This window comes from Delphinus delphis, chromosome 11 (assembly GCF_949987515.2).
Source record: "Delphinus delphis chromosome 11, mDelDel1.2, whole genome shotgun sequence".
Lineage (NCBI taxonomy): Eukaryota > Metazoa > Chordata > Mammalia > Artiodactyla > Delphinidae > Delphinus > Delphinus delphis.
In genome coordinates this window covers 96,566,958-96,587,576 of record NC_082693.1, presented here as the reverse complement: position 1 = coordinate 96,587,576, position 20,619 = coordinate 96,566,958, and the positions used below count along the sequence as shown (strand labels likewise).

Here is a 20,619-nt window from a genome sequence, read left to right as displayed (position 1 = left end):
TCAGTGCAAGTCATTCCCCTCGATGGGTTCAACGGTGAGCATGTGACCTAGAACCTGCCAGTTGGAGGGAATTCCAGACGTTTCTTTCAGTGATGAGAGAAAAGAACACTGTCATCCCTGCATACAAACCACTGAGCTTCTTGCCTTGTGAGCTGTCAGTACCTGTTAAACTGTCCCAAAGGGAGATGGCTGGTGCACATGACCCAGGGGAGCAGCTGGATCAAGTCGCCCCTGACACCCACCATACCTCTGCACTTCTCCGTTACCTGGGCCAACAGAAAGCCATTTGAATTGGGTTTTCATTTACAACAAAAGTATCCCAACTAAGAATTAGCCCTTAGGCCTAAGTCATTATAAGTTCCCCACATGAACCCAGCTCTTTAGCATTTACAAAGGCACCATCATCACCACCAACACCACCACCTTTACTATCATCACTGTGGTGGGTCAAATTGTGTCCCCCCTAAAATATATGTTGAAGTATCAACCCAGTACATGTGAACGTGACCTTATTTAGAAATAGGGTCTTTGCAGATGGAATCAAGATGAGGTCATACCTGATTAGAGTGGGTTCTAATTCATGACTTGTGTCCTTATAAGAGGATCACGTGCAAACACAGACAGAGAGAGGAGAAGGCCACGTGACAATGGCCGTAGAGATTGGAGTGATGTGTCTACAAGCCAAGGAGCCCCAGGCTGCCAGCAACCACCAGAAGCTGGGAGAGTGGCGCGGAACAGATCCTCCCTTAGTCCCCGCAGCAAGAACTAACCTTGGTGACACCTTGATTTCAGACTTCCAGCCTCCAGAACTGCGACAGAATCAATTCCTGTCGTTTGAAGCCACACGGTTTGTGATAATTAGTTACGCGGCCCTAGGAAACTAATATAATCGCCATTACCACCATCACCTCCCCACCTGCCGCCCCAGGGACCTCCACACCCGCAGCAAGGTTGACAGACAGGTCTCTCTCTTTCTGTTTTATGGGTGAGGAGACTGAGGGCCAGGGAGTAGAAACTAAAAATTGTCGCCAGCATTTCCCGCACACCTATTTTTTTTGCCAGGCGTCATCTAATTACATTATAGGGATAAGTTTATCTAACTGTCAAAAGAATCCTGTGAATTAAGGGCTGGGATTATTCCCATTTTTCAGATGAGGACCCAGGGGCTCAGAGAAGCGAGCTGGCTCAGGGATCTGGGCCCCGTGAGGCCAGGCACCTCATGTCCATTCGCTGACATACTCTGCACGAGTTGGTCGTGGGGCTGGCCTTTCACACTCAGAGCCTCTCGTGTGTCAGAGCTGCCACTAACATCCCTCTCATGGCCCAGGAGCTCCTCCGTGGGAGGCTGACACCCCTAGCTGTTGACCCAACGTCTCTACTGCGTTGGCAGCCACCCAATGCACCTCTGTGGAACCCTAGGGGTTCCATGGAACAGCATTTGAGAACCCCGCTTTAGTCCCACCACGGCAGGTTCTGGACAGGAAGACTGAGGTTCAGCGAGAGGAAGGGAGGTGCCCAGGGTCACACAGTGGTCAGTGAAGAAGTCATTCTGGAACCCAGATCTGACCCTCTCTCCCAGCTGCCGTCAAGCCTGCAGCGCCAAATCCTGGAACGTGGGTTGTGAAGGAAGAGGGTGAGTGGCCATGCTGGTTGGTCATTTGGGGTCAAAGGTGCTTTCGCCACTTCAGACACCTGGGGGATCCCGTCCGCTGCCAGGCTTTGCTTGTCCGTGACCCACGCCTGGGACGCCGGGTCCCTCCTCTCCTCCTGCCTGCCCCTGACCCCACGCCACATATATCCTTCCAAGCCCTCTGTGCTCCATCTTCCTTCCCACCCTGAGTGACGGGCACCTGCCCGGGGAGGAGCAAATGTTTGTTTAACAAAAGGTGTTGAGTGACGGAGGGCTGGATGAATGAATGAAGTTGTTAACGGGAGGTCGAACAGGACTCTTCCTGTTGCCTTGGAATCGCAGCCAAAACTTCAAAGCTGAACACGATCCCCAACGCTGGAATGAAAGCCCCCAGGTACACCCAGGGAAACGTACTGAAAATGAGCAGAATACGCCAGGCCGCCGTCTCCCCACGCCCCTACCAGCCTAAGTTTTGATCCTGAGGGAGACTCGTGGCTCCTGTCTTGTTCTTGTGGGGGGATGGGGTTCACCCACACCCAGCCATGAGTGGCTTCCAGGGGGACCACCTGTACAGGTGGGGGCCTGGGGATCTGTCCTCTGGGCCCGTGAGAGGAGAAACAGACAGTGAAGGGGCAGGCGCACAGGAGCTGTCTGCACCCCCAGGTTTGGGCTGTCCCAAGGGATCCCCACCCACAGGAAGTGCCCACCTAGTGACGAGACCAGGTGGCCGGGGCCGGGGAGGGCAACTGGGTGGGTGGCACTGGGCAGTCCCTCGGAAGCCGCCTACTCCCTCAGTCACACCCGACTCAGGCCTGCTTTTGCGCTTCTGCAGAAAGCTGAGGGTTCTCTCTGCAGAAAAACGTCTCCACACACACACAATTTTACATCCACCTTCGAGGGAATCTTGGGATCAGAGGGACCTGGGTTAGAATGGGTCCACCTCTAACTACCTGTGTGACCTTGGGCAAGTGGCTTAACTTCTCTCTATGCCTCAATTACCCCATCTGTATAATGGGCATAATAACAATATCCTTTGCCTCAACAGGGCTTTGAAAGGATTAAATCAATTAATCCATGTAAAGTGCTTAAAACGGTGCCTGGTCCAATGCTTTGCCACTGCCCTCATCTCCATCACCATCATCATCCCCAACACCATCATCCCCAACATCGACACTGTCACCACCACCACCATCACCATCGTCATCTCCATCACCACCACCACTACCATCATAACCATTATTATCATCATTACCATCATCAATACCATCACCACTACCACCACCATCACCATCATCATCACCATCATTACTATGGACCCCTCCTGAAACCCACTCACGGAACCTGGATGAAAAACCTTTGGCCCAGGGCAGGGTTTTTCAAACTGCATTTTGAAGGGTCAAACAGCATTTTAAAAAAATAAAGGAAAAGGGGGAAATAAAGAATAGACAACATCAGAGTACATCATAGCACGGAAGGGATACTTCAGTTAAATATATTTATATTTAAATAGACACCCACATAAGGGTGTACTGAGTCACAATGTAAAAAAACAAATGCTTTTCCTACCACGGTTCCTGGTCAAAAGCAGTTGGCAGCCCTAACATACTGAGCTCACAGCTCTGCAATTTCTGAAGCCCTCAGACCCTGGGCGTACTCAAAGCCCCACTTTGGCTAAGCCAGGGCGGGGTCCCTGCAGGGAAGGCTGCAGCAGCCTGGAAGCTGCTCATGACGCCAAGCCCACTAGTCCCCCCGGAAGCCCACAGCCTGTCAGCAAAAGGAGCAATGCCTTTCTGCTGCCTTCCAAACACAGCATCCATTTTTCAAAAACCTAATCAAATATTTACAAGAGGGGACAAGGCCTCATCAGCATGGAGAGGAGGCGTCTGTGAGCTCCCATGAGCCACAGCAAGGAGTGACTTTTTGGAAAAGACACTCTGTAACATATCAGAGACCCCACAGACCCCCAGGAGCTGACCCACACGAGCCCCTGCCTACGTCCCCCTCCAGTACTAACGAGCCTTCCTCTGGGGGTGGCGTTTCCCCATAGATATACCTCCGTGGTTCTTGGAAACACATCACCTCAAATCCTGGGAAGGTGGAATCCACCCTGCCCCCTGGGATGCCCGGAGGGGTTGCTCAAGGGCACGGAAGTTGGCATCAGACACTCTGGCTCTGCCCCTGGGCTGGACGCACCCAGACTCTTTCACCGTGTAAACTGGGATAAGGATGCCTATGGCCCCAGATCTTACCCCATGAGGGCAGGGGGGTGCTTCTTGCTCGATGCTCTACCCCACCCATTGCCTGACACAGAGGGGAGGGAAAGAAAGTGGGTGGGAGGAGGTGTAAGGGAATGAAATTGCACCATCATCGCAAAAATGCCTCCAAATTCCCAGGAGCTCTGTCACTGGGAAAAGGGGATGTTCTGGCCTTTACTGAAATTTGTGGGGAGGAGGAAAAGTCAGGTCATGCATGGAAACGTCCAGAGGAGACATTTCTCAGGACGGCCCGCAGGTGGGGAGGCCTTTCTCAGGGGCGGCCAAGAGCAGGGCTAGAGCAGCGGGAGAGACGGACTCTTCTGGGTGACCTCACTCCCCAGGGTCTGGAAAAGCCTTCGGCCACTCCTGCGTGACGTCCATCCAGGTTTGTGTCATGGGAATGGGAGCCTAAGGGATGGGGGGCACCAGCCCTTCCCGAGGGCGCAGTCGGCCCCAACGTCCCAGGCGTCCTGTGTTTGGTCACTTGACCCTCTCTCCTCGCCCAGCAGGGCCCTTTGGGGCCAGAGGTGAAGTGCGAGGCTGCTCGGGGTTCCAGACAGAGGTCAGGGCAGGCGGGGGCTCACAGGGCCTGTCATCCAGGCAGCCCGGATCCAGCCTGGCCCCGAGCTCCCCACCCACCCTGGGGCCAGCCGTGGGCTGAGACCCACGAATGCCTGAGACGGTGGGCGCTGAGAGAGCCACGGTCCCCATCCCCAGTGCAGCTGGCGCCTGGACGCAGCCTCACTGCCCTGAGGGCCAGGAGCCCTGACGTCCACCCACCGTCCGGGACACATCACAGACCCCGAGGAGGTCGGATGGATCAGAATTCCGACAGAGCCGTGGCAGGCGGCTTTATGTCCTGAATTTCTGTCTTTCTGTTCTAAAGTAACCATTGGAATAATTTCCTTACAGAATGATAGTTGCCATGACAACCAGAGCAAATTTTCCTTTTCTGAAACAGATGTCTCATTTAGTTGAAAATTAGAATGTGAACAAACCCATGGGAAAAATTAATTCAAACTTTAACAGAGCGGTGAATACAATGTAATCTCTCCGAGGTTAACCCCTTAACAGCTTTTTTCTGCGCTTATGGTAACCTTCGAATCCAGTCTAATTAGGCCCGCTTAGCCAATATAAATGACCTCCTCATGGCCAATCATTAAACGGCTTCCCCCTGGAGCGTGAATTCCCGGTTCCCTAATGGCAGACGGGAGGGGGGCGATGCCTGTCTGTAGAAAACGGCTGAAACAGAGCCTCCCCTGCTCTGGGTTTTCCATCTCCCCAGGTAAGGCACACGCCCCGGGAAAGGGGGTGTACCAGGGGCCATTCAATCAGCCTGGAGTATGGCCACCCCATTTCCCAGGGATGGGGGTGGAGGAGGCCCAGGGTGTCCTGGGTAGAGCTGGGCCCAGTGGTGCACCCAGGCCAGGGCGCAACGCCTGAGGGCAGAGGCCAGGGGAGGGGGGCCCCCTTGAGAGGCCGCCTGCCAAGGGGTCACCGAGGGGACACCCACACAGGCCTAGCTCCAAAGGCTCTCCACGAGCCTCCAAATCCTCACACCCACCCCGAGGGACGACTGCCATCACTGCTTCATTTTACAGAGGCACAAACTGAGGTGCACAGAGGTACAGAGAACTGCCCAAGGTTACCCGGTAACCAAGTGGCACAGCCAGGGCTCCAACCCAGACAGCAGATTCCAGAGCCTGTGCCCTTGCTTCAGTCCCAGAGTGATGGCAACAGGACCAGGAATCCTGCCCACCTTCCTCAGCAAAGCCCACTTTACCAGCCACTTTCACCCCTCTGCTCAGTTAATCCTCGGGACAAAGCTGTCTGGAGGCCCCCACTTTAGAGATGAGGAAATGATGGCACGGAGAAGTCATGGGTCTGAGGACACTCGGGAGGCCAGAGGGACCTGGACCAGGGTTCCTGGCTCCTGCATCCTGTGCCCAGTGGGCCGCTGACCCGGATGCCGCTGGGGCGGCTGGGCCCCAGGTTCTCCCTCTTCAGTGGCAGCTGCCTGCCTGTCCCTCTGAGCCTGGCTGCACTCTGGCTCCTGGTGCCCCACCTCTCATCCACCCTGTTACTCTTCTAGTCCAAAACCTTCCATGGCTCCCAATTACCTCCAGGACAAGCCCGAGCCTCATGGCCTGGCGTGCGGAGGTCTTCGGCTCTGCCCCATTCCACCTTTCGGACCAGCCTACGCAGATTCCCCAGTGAGCTCACCACCCACCAGTCACGACAATCCTGTTTCCTGAACAAGGCCCAGCCTTTCCCCACCTCTGGGTTTTGCTCATCCTGTTTCAGCCATCTGAAATGCCCTTCCTAGCCTCTCCTCAGAGTCCATGACCCATTATTTGTTAAGGCCTGGCTCAAAGGCCACCTCTTCCAGGAAGCTTCCCCGATCACCTCCATCCCCAAGCACAAGTGACCCTCCCTGCTCTAAGTGCCCTTATACAGGCTCCTTCAGGGCAGGCCTGGGTCAAATCATCCCTGAATCCATCCTGCCTAACTGATGGCTGGGCCCAGGTGGACCTCAGGGTGGGTTTGCACAAAGCGTGCCTGAATGAGTGAACAAATGAATGAATGATGGAAAGAACTGACAGGTGCTCTACCTCGCAGGCAGGCAGGTGGGAAGAACTAAGCATTAACCCTCCCCTCCCCACACCCTCCCCAGGAGCCCTCCCCAGAGCCCCTGGCTGTCATGAAGCCCTGAGACCCACCACCAGCTCCACAACCAGAACCAGAACTCTCACCATCTGCTGAGCTTCCCATTCCCCCTCACCCTGCCACGACCTGCCTGGGGGAATCCTGTGCCCATTTCACTGATGAGGCCTCAGAGGTGATGCTCACCTCCTCGGCTGCATCCCGACTCACCGCCCTTGGGGGACCTTCCCTGCCTCCCCAGGCAGCCCGCTCCCTAGGTGAGGGCAGGGGCGGCTGCCCTACAGGTGGCAGGGAACAGCCTCTCACAGTGGCCCGCCCCATCCCCCCACCGACCAGGTGCTCTCCCGCTTCCGCCTCTCCTTCTGCCGGTGAAAGCTGCAGTGTGGGCGGGGCAGGGACCTCTCCCCACCAGCAGCCAGCCCGCCCCTGAGCTCTCAGACAAGCCTGACCAGGTCCACTCCCTCTCCGGCTGCAGATAGAGCACTCATCTTGACCCTCATCTGTTTGTTCTTCCTGCCCCAGTACCCCCTCCCCCAAAGGCCAGGCTTTCCGGGGCCACTTCCACGGAGCCAAATACAGCCTCTGCCTTCTCTCAGAGACAGCCAACACTGAGAGCATCTCAGGTGAGGATGACACGTGGCACTGGCCCATGTGTGTCCTGGGACCCTCTCAGCACTCCAGTGAGGCTGTGCTCCCATCTGCAACAGGGAAACCAAGGCTCAGCGTCAGTGACACGCCTGGGTCCCCCGAGAGAGTTCCTGCTGACTCCTCACCCCACAGGTGGCCCCCATTCCTGGGGACGTCCCGGTTCTGGTGGAGGCGGGTTTGCCTTACGCCTTCCCTGCATCTCCCGGGCTTGGGAGCCCAGCGGGAGTCTGGGGGAGACGCTGCCACAGCAGGGGAGCTGTGGCTGCCAGCGAGGGGGCAGGGCCAGGACGAGCAGCGACGTGTCCCCAGGACTGTCAGTCACACACCTTGCCCCACACACACTTAGGGCAAGTCAGCAGCAAGACGAGTGGAACCAAAGAACGGGGTCCTTTGTCTTTCCTAATGAATTTCCCCCACCCTTCCGAGGCGCAGAATCATTCATCGTTTCTTTCGCTGGGACTCCTCTGCAGCTGGGAGAAGGCAGAGGACTCGGTGCAAACATTAATCTCACGTAGAAGAGTGCGCGCGTGTGTGCCGAGGGCCTTCTAGAAAGAAAACAACAACGTGAAATCAAGGAAGACAAGGATGGGAAAGGAGCAGAAGAGAAATCCCGTGCGTGTGAGAGAGGCTGAGTGTGAGAGAGGTGAGAAAAAGCGTGCGTGAGAGAGAGTATGGGTGCTCGTGTGTGCGTGTGTCATGTGGTGTGTGTGTGCGTGTGTACGGCATGTGTCTGCATGTGCGTGTGTGCACACGCTCGTGCAGGGATAGCACCGTGTGGGTCCAGACACGAGGAATTTCTTCCCTCCATCAAAATTTGTCAACTGCCAGTCATGGGTTAAGGCTGATGGGTATAATATCCGGTGGAGGGAGGAGAGGGAAGCGACCACTGGTGGAGGACACTGCTGGGTCCCTCGGGGACCCTCCCCAGCCTGTCGTGTCCCCGTCACAGGACCAAACGAGGGGCACCGAGGCTCGGGCAGGGCTCGCGGTCAGCCGGCTTCCCAGCTTGTCTGGAACAGATACAGACTGTTCCCAACTCGATTTGGGCTCTAGACGGGAAGGGAGGGAAGTACCTCTAAGGTTCTGTGATGCTCCGACCAGCGCTCACGGGGCCAGGGATCTAGGCCCCCAAGGCCAGCCCCCTGTGGTTCTGCAGCCCAACAGGGGCTGCAGGAGGGACGGGGCCAGGGCCAGGCTGGGAAGCAGCAGCCGATGAGACAGGTCAAAGCCAGCCACCCCCCCGCCCCCCGCAAGCTCCCCAACTCCACCCACCTGGGCGGGAACCTGGCACCAGCTCTGCCTACAGCTGAGATCTCGGACCAGTCGCTTGACCAACCCACGCCCCGCCTCACCTCTCTCCTCTGTAAGGCGGGGATGAAAACAGTCCTGCCTTGTCCTGCTGAGAGTGAAAGGCAGAGCAGGTGGGACCACTGCGCAGCGGTCTCATGGGAAGTTTGCTGAACGGGGGTTTCAGGCATTGAAGGGGAGGGGAAGCCTTGGCCTCTCTTGTCTGAACAGATCAAGGCCACGGTCTGTGCTGAAACCACCTAGAAATGCAGGATGAAATGTAAGTAAGCACAGTGCTGGGTGCCCGGGCACTGCCAGCCTCTGAGCCAGGGGACGCGGGTCTTCATGGCCTTGAAGCAACAAGAGAGAAGGCCCCGGTGGTCAGCAGCGGCTGTGACCAGAAAGCTGGGTCCCCAGATGGCTTCGGGGAAAGAGCGGACCACGGGGAGGCCTCCACCAGAGGGAAGCTTCCCCTGGACCTCTGACCCAGGCTTCCCTAGGCCGTGAGCCCGTGGGCCCAGGAACCTCTAATCCATGAACGGAGCAGAAGGGGGTCCCTGGCCAGGTGCACCCACAGACTGGGGTAGACATCCTCTCTGAGGGGCACCCCTAAACCTGGCTGCCCAGGATCCCCCAGATAGAGCCTTGCAGAACTTGAGCGGGCAACCCCAAATTACGGCACCCCAAACACCTTGGAGAATTACCAGAGAGACTGAAACATGAGTATTTTTTTAAAGAGGTGAAAAAGATTTTCTTAATAGAAAGAGCCAAGGGTGAGGTGGCCGGAACTGAGCCCCAGGCCCACCCATTCCTCAAGCAGAGCCAGAAGGACAGAGGGTCCGGAGCCCAGTGCGGGACACAGCAGTCCGAACTGGGCTCACCGTGGTCTCCCATCAGCTTCTGGCGGTGGCGGGGACAGCGGGGCAGCGCGGGCTCTCTCAGGCCCTGGCGCCGCCAGGATCCCGCTCCCCTGGCACCCCCTTGACCACATTACAGTGAAAGGCATTGAGAAGCAAGGGAAAAGCTAGGAGTTCATTATTTCATCCTCTCTATTCTTTTTTCGCAAAAAGATGTATTTCATCAAGTCTTTTAAAAAGCATTTAATGGGCTTCCCTGGTGGCGCAGTGGTTGAGAGTCCGCCTGCCGATGCAGGGGACACGGGTTCGTGCCCCGGTCCGGGAAGATCCCACACGCCGCGGAGCGGCTGGGCCCGTGAGCCATGGCCGCTGAGCCTGTGCGTCCGGAGCCTGTGCTCCGCAACGGGAGAGGCCACAACAGTGAGAGGCCCGCGTACCGCAAAAAAAATAATAAATAAAAATAATAAAAAGCATTTTATTTTAGCGCCTCTCTGTCTGCCGTTCTGGGTAGGGCCTCCATCCTTCCATCCCGGCGCATCTGGGCTCTCAGTTTCTGTGGGACCTTAAGCCAGTCGCTTCATTTTGTGGGTCTCAGTCTTTTCAGCTATACAATGGGGACAAGGGCCAAACCTCACTCACGGCCGTGAAGAATTCAAGCAGCTGGAGCAGCTGTAAGTTCGGAGCCTTTGGGTCAGCAGTGAGAAGAGCAACTGTGCTGCTGCTACTCCCACATCAAGAAGCAGAGCCCCACACCTTCAGGGCACAGAGTTTAAATTCCCAGGCTGCTCAGTTCCTGCCTTCTCCTCGCACCCACCCCCGCAGCGGGCCTGCTCTGTGCACACCGGGAAGCGGAGGGAAGGCCGTCAAAGGCTCACGCTAGAACCCACGGCCAGCCTTGTCCAGCGGCCACCCTCTCTGTGCCCGCAGCCCCTGCGGGCTGTACGTACACAACCTCCTCCAGCCCCCCCTCTGGGCAGTCGAGGCAGTAGCTGGAGAGGTTTGGGGGTAGGTGGGACCACCGTGTGTCGAATGCCTGTGTGCCAAGCAACTTTACGCACAAGACCTCTCTGAATCCTAAGAACAGCCCCACGAGGGGACTGTCCCGTTGTCATTTCACAGAAGCCGAGATCCTGACCTGAGGTCCCTCAGCCGGGCCCAGCACATCCTGGCTGTTTGGAGAGAGCTGGTCCCTGAGGCTCCGGCTGCCCGCCTGGCCCTGCCCTGCCCGGAGGCAGCCAGGCCTCCTAGCTGAGGTTCAGGCTCCGCGCCCAGACGCCCAGCAGCGGCCCGGCCACCACTTCTCAAAGTTTCCTGTCTCAGCAGGTTTAGATGTCTTCTTTCAAAATACCAGAAGTAATTAGACCAGATGGACTAGCTGTGTGCCAACTTCACTCCCTCCCTCACTCCTTAAAAAAAAAAAAAAAAATCAAGGCCGTTTTCAGTTAAATGAGACCAAAAAATGCATCCAAAACCCATAAATGAATACGGTATGTATACGGAATTTTTTTTTAACACTTAGGATTTTGTAACAGCTGAGTTCTTCCTCTTCTTCTGAGGATGGTTCCCGCCCCCTTCCTCTAAGCTGCTCTCGGCGAAGGCTCAGCGCCGAGTCTGCATCTGAGGGGCCCAGAGATGACTTCCAGAAAGTCACGGTGCCCCGGGAGGGTGGCCGTGCAAGCAGGCGGCTCTAGTGAGCCCTCCATCCCTCCCATGCCGGACTGGACCGGGGAAGTGGTGATGCAGCCTGCCCTGGAGTCAGGTCCCTGCTCTCCTGGAGCCTCAACTGTTCTAGTTGGGAAAAGAGACATGAAAGAAATGGGTTGCTGGAGTAGTTAAGACAGTGTGGCCCTGGAGCTAGGTGGGCTGAAGGAGCAGGCGATAGCCCAGACACAGCCCCCGTGTGCCAGGCAAGGAGGGTAACACAGAGCAGCCAGGAAGGATGAGCTCCATATTTGGTGCCAGGCCAAGTGGAAAATCCCAGAACGGGATCCCTACCTCACACCATCAATGCGATCACTGCCAGTGGACCCAACACCTAAGCATATTGATAAAAGGCAACACAGCGAAGATGTGGGAAGATAATAAGGAAACATCTTCATGACTTCAGGGGCGGGATTTCTTAAATAGGACACAAAAAGCACTTACTGCAAAGAAAAACAGTGACGCATCTGACTCCACCAAAATTACGAACTTTGAGTCAGCTGAAGGCACCATGAAGAGAGGGAAGAGGCCGGTCACAGGGGAGGAAAAGCCATGTTACACGTTACATGTGATGAAGGGCTTGCGTTCAGAATACATAAGGAATCTCTACTAACCAATACGGAAAGGGCAGACAACCCAATTATCTTTTTAAATGGGCAAAAGACCTGAGCCCTTCCCAAAAGAAGAAATCCAAGTGGCCAAGATTCTCAAGCTCGCGAGTCGTCAAGGGAATGCAAATGAAAACCACCTTGAAATATCAGCACAGCCACCAGATGGGTACGATCTGCAAGGCCCACAATACCAAGTCCCGGCAAGGAGGTGAGGCAGGGCACTGCTGACAGGGGAAAAACTGGCTTCACCCCTGCCAAAGAGCTGTACAGTGTATGACCTGACCACTCCGTCCCTGGGTGTGTGCGTGTGTGGTGTGTGTGTGTGTCCACATGCACGCACATTCAGGACTGAATCTCTATGTGCACTAAGAGACGTGTGGAATGTTCATAGCAATATTATTTATAATGGGCCCAAAGCAAGGGTGGTGGGAACTGGTTAGAACGGATAAATAAATCGTGATATATTCATACGATGAAATCCTACACAGCACTGAGAAGAGAACCAATCACAACTGCACATGACGACATGGAAGAATCTTAAACATATATAATATCGAGTGAAAAAAAGCAGTCCTGGAACAACACATGAGTCCATTTTTATAAAGTTCGAAAAACAGGCAGAGCCCAACTGTCTCAGGATACGGGTGGCCAGACGAAACACAACATGCCCCGTTAAATTTGAACCTCAGACAAACAGCACAATTCTTTTAGTGTACGTACATTTAAAATATTGCATAGGACATATTCACATTACAAAATTATTCTCTCTCTGACCATCCTGCAAAATGGGATTGGTGATGGTGCCCTGTCACGGGGGACACAGCCAGGCCGGACCCATTCTTGGGACTCCAGAGCCCTGTAGGGGGCCAGGCACCTGGCGGCCACTGTGTGCCTCCGAGTGTGTGTCTCACAAGAAGTGGAACCATTCAAATCTGACCCACCAGTCTCCCAAGCAGAGCATCCCCTGGCGGTAACACTTAGGTAACATGGCGACCGTGAGTTTGCTGTCTGCTTCCTCCTCCGAGCTTGCTTTGGTGAGTCCTCAATATCAAGGCCAACCTCGTCCCAAGTCTAGCGCCAAAAGGGCTTCTCTGAGAGCCCTGGTCTCCACCCCAGCGGCTCCCCAGGCCCATGCATCCCTCTGCTTACAGGGGTCATCAGCCTCAGGCAGAGAAACAGTGGCCCTCTGCACGGGGGAGGAGCCGGGAGGACACCAGGCCCAGCCACAGTGTATCTCTGCTTGCATGCCCCTTGTAACGGGCAGCTCACCACTCAGTAAGGCCCCACTGCCTCTCCTCTGGGCTCCTGCCTTTGGGACTGTCTTCCCACACTGCTGAGAACCTGCCTTCTGTGTCCCCGCTCTGCCTTGTAGGACGACACAGAACAGGTCTGCCCCCAGCGCGGGTCAGCTTTGCCCACATGCCCCAGGTACCACTGATATTAGGTTACTTACGGCTACTGGTTTATCTGATCCCTGATCCCCGCCTGCTGGTGTTACGATGCTGCGAAAGTCGCCTGTATTCCACGTGTTAGTCAATATGTTAAGGGCACGGGAAAAAGAAAACGAAAACCCTGAACATCTGAATTTAATAATAATCGCTACCAGCTTTGCTGTCCATCCCGTCCTAACAAGCTGCCATACGCCCAGGCGCCCGGGGCTGAGCTCGCCCAGCCTAAACCTCGACAGACAGTGGGGACCCCCCGAGCCAGGCAGAGTTGGCAGCCAGGCCACGAGGTTCTTTGGCCAGGAATACCTTCCTGGGGACTGATAAGTGCCACTTCCCCAGCGTGGCTTCACCTGACGACACCACAGAGAGGACCCTGGTGCCCCCTTGCCCAGATGGAAGACAGAGGCTCAGAGAGACGTGACTTGCCGAGGTCAGATGTGAAGTGAGAGTCAGGGCGGTGGGGACGTCCCTGGTGTGTCTGGGTCCAGGGCACAAGCGTGACTGAAAGTCAGCTCTGCACACACGAGCACTGTGCCCCTTCCAGGCCTTGGGTGTGATGTACCAGGTCCCCACGGGCTGAGGACGCAGGGCTACAGGAGCTGCGACTCACTGAGCGCTGGGAGACCAGGGTGAGGCCACCACCCACCGTGGCAGCCGCCAGCCCGGCCTGATGACCCAGCCTCTGGCCTCCGCTCTCTCACGGAGACCCTGGAAGCCACACTCCGCCCCCAGCACATCCACAACCCTCTGCGCCTCCTGCGCCTTGCCGGGACTGTTTCCTCGGCCTGGAACACCCTTCCCAGCTCCCAGAGCTGCTTGTATCTCTGGATCTCCTGTGGGGAGACTTCCCCGACCCCAGCTCCCAGAGCTGCTCCTCCGTGGCTCTCGTTGAACCAAGGAATTGGTGGCTGACGTGTCCCCCACGAGGGTAAAGACCCCGCAAAGACAGGAGCTGCGTCTGTCTGGCCCATGGCACGTCCCCGGAGTGGCCATGGGACAAATGCTTGATCAATGAATTAACCAACCCATGGGAGGCCATGAGAACATCATTTTGATCCCCGGGTCTCAATGGGCCAACAGGGCCGATGTGCACCCTGAGGCTATTCAGAGGACCAAGGGACACATGAAGAGCACGTTGCTCCACGCCTGGCGCACAGTAGGCGCTCATAACAGGGCGTCCATCTTGGATCAGACTGAGAGTCCGGAGAACCACCCACTGTGTGGCCCTGGGCAAGCCACGACCTCACCGGGGCCTCTACTTACCCTCCTGTAAAAGGAGGGGATTGCAGGCCTGGTCCTACCCTAGGGGCTGTTGAGGTATCAGCGGGAACAGAGCTCTCTCTGTCCTGGTCTCCACCCCAGCGGCTTCCCAGTAATAATAACCACAACCAACCTCCAAGGCCACACTCTGGGCCTGGCCTTCATCTGGATGGGCCCACGCAGCCCTCACAACCCCCCTATAGGATTGGCAGTACCATTTCCCTGTATAGAGGGACCAGAAAAGGCTAGGCACTTGCCCAGAGTCACACAGCTAAGAGGTGGTGTTACCCCAATCTGAACAACCCTTCCCTTACCACCCAACCTCCTAGCCGCTACAGTTGCTGAGATTCCGGGGGCCTGGTGGCAGGGGCCCACCCTCCCAGGCATGCAGGTCCCAGGGGGGAAGGTGGCAGAAGGAACCCAGGATTAGTGCCATGGTGGCATGGAAGCAGGTGCAGGCAACTGGCTCACACATGGGGAAATTTAGTGAAACTTCCCCAGCACATGACACCACCTGCTCCCAGCCCCAGACGGGGCCTAAAGGAACCCAGGGCTGCTGCACGGAATGCCAGCTCACAGCCTGCACCTCAGAATGCAGACGAGGTGCCGTCTAGCTCTCGGCGTTAAGGGCCGCGAACCAACAGCCCAAGAAGAGTGCGGCAGGGTCCGGCACATCACAGGGGCTCCGAAATACGGCTCCTCCCTTGCCTCTTCCGCCTATGGAAACCCCACACCTCCTTCAAATACCCCCTCCAACAGGGAGCCCTCCTGGATCTCACCAAGCCCTCCTGGGGTCCCTTCTCTGTGTAGCAGCCTGGTGGTGCTGGGCCCGCCACGGCATGGGGTCGGGGGTGTGCGTCCAGCTGGGACGAAGGTAAGGGTCAAGGAGAAGATAGGCACTCCTCTCACTCAGGCCCCGGGGGGCCTGCAACTAAAAGGTCCAGAACTGCCCGTGCTGGAGCCACAGAAGTCAAAGCAGAGACCACAGGCAGCTCGAGCACAGAGCAGCTGGACTCCAGCAAGGCTGACAGTGGCCTCACTCAGGCCTCAGCAGTGGCAGCTCTTGGCCTGCAGCTGGCATAGGGGACCACAGGGCTGGCCTGACATCCCGGCCAGGAGCCTGGGGAGCTGGCCGTCAAAGGGGTTCTTCGGGGCCCAGCTGTGGGGCTGCACAGAGCTGCTCTGGGTGGGGTAGGAAGGACACTGAGTGACACCTGCCGGCTCCCACCCCCTGCTGTCCTCCATCCCACGTCTGGGTCCCGGGCAAGGCTGTGATGGAAGGGGGCTCCACATAGCAAATAACAAGAATGATGTCTCCATTCGCGGAAAGCCTGGTGCAGCCACTGGGCTCAGCTGAACCCTCCTGACATCTTTGCACCCACCCCCTGCAGGAGGTGCCCCATCACTCCCATTGTGCAGAGGAGGAAACGGAGGCACCGAGAGGTTAAGTGACTCACCCAGGGTCACACAGCCCATAAGAGGTGAGGTCAAGGGCTGAGCCCAGGCAGTTTGGTTCCAAAGCCGTGCTGTTAACTTCTAAGCAATCTAACTTTAAACAAAATGTTGTGTGTATGGGTGTGGGTGTGTGTGGGTATGTGGGTGTGTGTGGGTATGTATGTGGGTGTGCAGGGGAGACAGGGTGTTGGAAACCACTGGGCAAAGAGATCCAGTCCAGATTCCCCGGTCTGGCACCTGACCCTCCTGACCCTCTAGCCTAATCTCCCGCCGCCCCACCCCTCCCATCGTGCTCAGCTCACCATCACGCCTTTGCTCACACTGGTTCCTCCTTTGACAATGACCTCCTTCTGTTTTTTTGCCTAACAGCCCTCCCCTCCAGGTCTGGGCTCTCACGGCCTGCCAGACAGACTCGGCCATCTGCTCCCCTCTCCTGGCCTTGGCCCCGAGCTCATCACATCCCTGAGGGCCCCCCACCCCAGTCCTCATCAGGACCTCACAGGCCGCCGGGAGGGTTTGTGGAGACCCTGTACACAGCGAGGACCAGGGAGATGACAGCAGGCATCTCCTGGGGCTCAAGGAAGGCAGGACAGCCCAGGATCTCCCCTCTGCCCCATGGGGAGGCCTTGGGAGGATGGGACCATGTCCTAAACCCCTCACAGCCTCTAGCCAGCAGGTGGTCACCATGTGGTATCAGCCAGGGCCGCCCCAGGGCTCCCCAGCCACACTGTGTCAGCAGCTGCTCTCCCTGAAGTCCCTGCACCCGGACAGGCCCCGGGTCCCCCCAGATCGCCCGTAAGCCTCCCTACGTGTGCTGCTCTGGGTGATGGTGCAGCCTCAGGCCCTGTTACCCCTCCACGCCTGTGAATGCCCTTCTCTTCCCTTGTGGCTCAGGTCACCCCACCCCCTCCAGGGAGCCTTCCGGAATCAAACCACTCTTTCAAGCACGTGAGGTCTCTCCTTCCTGTGTAGGGTGTCCTCCTCACCCTGCCAGCACTTGGCACCCTGTGGCCATTGCCAGCTGGGCCTCTAAGGGCCAGGTGGTCTATCCAACTACAGGACGGGGACGATATATCAGTCCTCACAAGGCTGAGCAAGGAGTAGAGACAATCCTTATGGGGATTTAAGCCCAGGGCCCAGCTTACTGTAACCGTTCAGGAATGTCCTGCTGCCACCATCACCATCATCACAATCTTAATCACCATCATCACCATCGTCACGGGGGTTGCTATGGACACACCGACCACCACGCAGACCCATCATGACCTGTTCTCACCTTGATCCCCACTTAGCCAGGTGAGCCTAGGGATGAGGTCTGATTGCTCTGTGTCCCCAGCAGGGAACAAAGGTTTGATGTATACTTGTGATTTAAACAGCTGCCGTCCCCAATACAGTAAAGCAGGCCTTTGGTCTTCCAGGGAAATTCCGACGGCCTCTCCTAACCTGGCTAATCAATCATCACCCCCCCACCTGTGCATCGTCTGTGTGTGTCAGAGGGACAGACAACAGGGACATTCCCAGCATGTGGAATAATGATTAAAAGCAAGGATTCTGGAACCAAACTGCCTGGGTTTAATCTCAGCTCTGCCCATTCCTACCTGTGTGACCTTCAGCCAGGCCCTTACCCTCTCTGTGCCTCAGTTTCCTCACCTGGAAAATGGGGATACTAATAGTACGTGTCTATACGTGAGACAGTATAGCATATATAATTATTCGCAAGATATGGGGAAACCAAGGCTCAGAGAGTGGCAGCGACCTGCCTAGGGTCACACAGCATGAGGGGAGAGCTGGCCCCGGGTCTCTCTGCGGCCTCTCCCAGCCCCTCTTCCCTCCATGCACTCAGCCTCACCTCCTCCATCCCCCCACCCCAGCACGGCTTCACGGTCGCCAGCGGTCGGAACAGCGCCCACCAGGCACACTCACCACGGGGAGCCGTAGATGCGGAAGCCCCGCACGGTGACCTCCGAGTCCTGCAGGTAGATGCAGTTGGTCAGCAGCGACTGCACGTTCTCGTAGTTCTCCGGCTTCAGCTTCGACACGGACGGGAAGTAGTAGAAGTCCTGCTTGATGAGGTCGGCCATGAACTCCTGGTCGAAGGTCAGCTCGTGGTTGCCTGCGATCACGATCTTGTACTCGTAGGGCAGGCTGCCTGCAGAGCCGACACACACAGACACACGGTGCCCCGCTGTTGGCTTCCGGAGGCCACAGTGCCGGGGGCAGGGGGCAGGCAAGAGCCCCTGGACCCCCTGGCAGAGCTGACCCCCGCTGCCGACAGGTGCCTTCTGATCGGAGGCGGCGGCAGCAACCTGGTCACCATCCCTGTGGCCTCCCTGCCCCCGCCGCTGCTGGGTGACAGGCCGCCTGCCCCCCAGACCAGCGGGACGGGGCTGGACAGTTTCCTGCAGGGCCTCTGAGCTGCAGTGGACCCGGGCTCATCCTCAGGACTCCCCCACCCCCGTTTCTTCTGTCCGGGCCCCTTTTCCACCGGAAGGAGACCCTGCCCTGGGCCCCCAGGCCTGCCTCGCCAGCCTCAATGTCTCAGGCCCCCTCCACCTGGGGGTCTGACTTGTTAGTTTCCACATTAACAGGGACTGCAAGTTCTTTGCAGAGCCTAGGTCAACCCTTTGGAGACCCTACGCTCGGGAAAGATTACACTGCCCATCCCCACCCCTACTGCCATGGAATTCAAAGTCAAAACACGGTCTAAGTGGGAACAAAACAAAACCGTCCGTGTATAACATACACTGAGCTAACACTAGGGTCCTTCCAGCTGTGCGCTCTGCAAATTCCACGCGGTTCCTCGACGCCGTGCTTCTTCCCCTTGCTTTCTCTGGGGCCTTACGTCACAGATGCCCTAGGCAGGTGTGTGCACTGCATCCCGGGTGATCTGGCCATGGGCTGGGTTCCAGCACAGCCGCCCAAGGCTACCACAGCCCCTCGGCCTCAGTAAACTGGCCGCCACCTGCCCCGGCTCCCCAACACCCGCCGGCAGCCAGCCTGACCCCAGGCTCAGGCCCGGGACTCCCGATCTCCCACCAGCCTCAGCTGCTAGGCTCTCCGGGCCTGGAGAAAGAGTCATGATGGTACCTGATTAGGATAAAAAAATGAATTCTGAAGGTGAACCCCGAGGCCCAAGCCTTTTTCTTGCCCCCTCCCCAAGGGCGTGCCCTGGTGGGTCAAGCAAACACCAAGGGGCGTGTGAAGGTGCCAGCCCAGCATGGGGCCCTGGGGAGACGGGGTGTCCAGGCAGGAGAATGGTGACATTCCATAGCCATTTCACAGACAAGTAACTGTGGCCACGGCATGGAACTTCTAAACCACCTGAGCTCTGGTTTCTGAAGGAGCTGCGACAAAAGACACCAAACTTTACTCTGCGTCTGTTTCAGCAAGAAAGTCGCTTCTTTTGTCCGAATTCTTCAGCAGTGAGTGGCTAGTGAGCACGACCCCGTGCACGTATAAGCCCTACTACACGTCAGGCACGGAGCCAGGCCTTCATCGCGTCCATCATGCAGACGCGGAAACTGAGGCTCCGGAAGCTGCGGGATGATGTGCTGGAGGCCACGTGGCCAGGCAGTCCTGTGTGACCCCAGACTTTCCACCTACTCAGGGAAAGCCCGGGAAAGCGCCCTCGACAAGGCCAGGGCGAGGGCCCCATCCTGACCACCGAGAGCCGTGGCCACACCTCTGGCTCCGGCCTCCTGTCGGGGGTCCCAGGGTGATGTGAAAGGGAACCTGCCCAGAGGACCGCCCCGGGCTAACAGAGACCCACACCTCAGGAGGCGTCTTCTCCATTCCCAGTGACCATGACTCCCACAGGAGCACACACAGGGCAAAGTGTCCAGCTTTGGAGCCAGCGGACCTGGGTTCTGTCACCTCTCATCCGAGCAGGTCACTTTAACCTGTCTGAGCCTCAGTTTCCCCTCTGATCAACGTGAGTGTGCCTGGTAACCGCCCCTTTCTGGGGGCCAAGGGCCTCGTGTGGCCCCCAGCTCCGCCAAGCCCCTTCCCTGTGGCTGGTCCCACCCAGGGGTAACACAGTCCAGGGACAGCAGAGCTTTCTCACTCTTGACCATGACCTGAAACTCGACCTCCTCTGCCGTGTGAGCCTTCTATCAGAAACCCAATTCCAGAAACGCCTCTTCTCCAAATTCTGAGGACTGTCTGCCTTACTGGGAACCGGGGCCCACAACACCAGGTCAGCTGCGACAGACGTGGGATCAGACTCAGCTCCCCATGAGGCTCCAGGAAGAACCCCGTGTGCCCAGCACTGTGGAAGCTCCAGGAAGGGGCAGGGCGAGTTTTACGCCTGTGCTACACAATGAAGTTCCACGTACCATAACTACACCATTATCATATTCTAATTGCAACGAACCCAGTTAGAAACGTCTCCAGCCCGCCCCCCTCCCATCCCTGCAGTTGGGACCTGCCCATTCTGCCTGGCCCCAGGCTCCATGGCCGTGGCAAAGGGTTGTTGGGCGGCCGCTCGCCTCCGAGTCTGGCCACAGAGGAGATGGGGACCCCAGGACGGAGAGAGAAGTTTTTCACAAAACAAGCAGAAAAGCATAATCTGTTCATCACTGCCTCACCGGCCACCCAGACTTCTTTACAGGTTTGAGAAAATAGCGTTCTCTCTTCTTTGGTGTTTGTCAACTCTGGGAGGCTGTCCGATGACAGGCATGGGCTCCAGGGGCTGACAGCTGGGTCCCAGACCCAGTTCTGCCACTAACCGGCTATGTGACTTGACCTCCCCGGGCCTCCGTTTCCTCACCTGTGAAACAGGGAGAATAACGCCTACCTCGCAAG

General features: G+C 57.1%; 1 protein-coding gene across 2 annotated transcripts in view; it reads right to left on the bottom strand.

The window, feature by feature from the left end:
- The window catches only part of MPPED1 (metallophosphoesterase domain containing 1), a 77,130-nt gene that overhangs the window by 8,337 nt on the left and 48,174 nt on the right, over nt 1-20,619 (bottom strand). For both annotated transcript variants that reach the window (XM_060023991.1, XM_060023992.1), the window contains exon 4: nt 17,740-17,965. In XM_060023991.1, the coding sequence (XP_059879974.1) occupies nt 17,740-17,965 (226 nt within the window). The remainder of the gene's footprint in view (nt 1-17,739; nt 17,966-20,619) is intronic.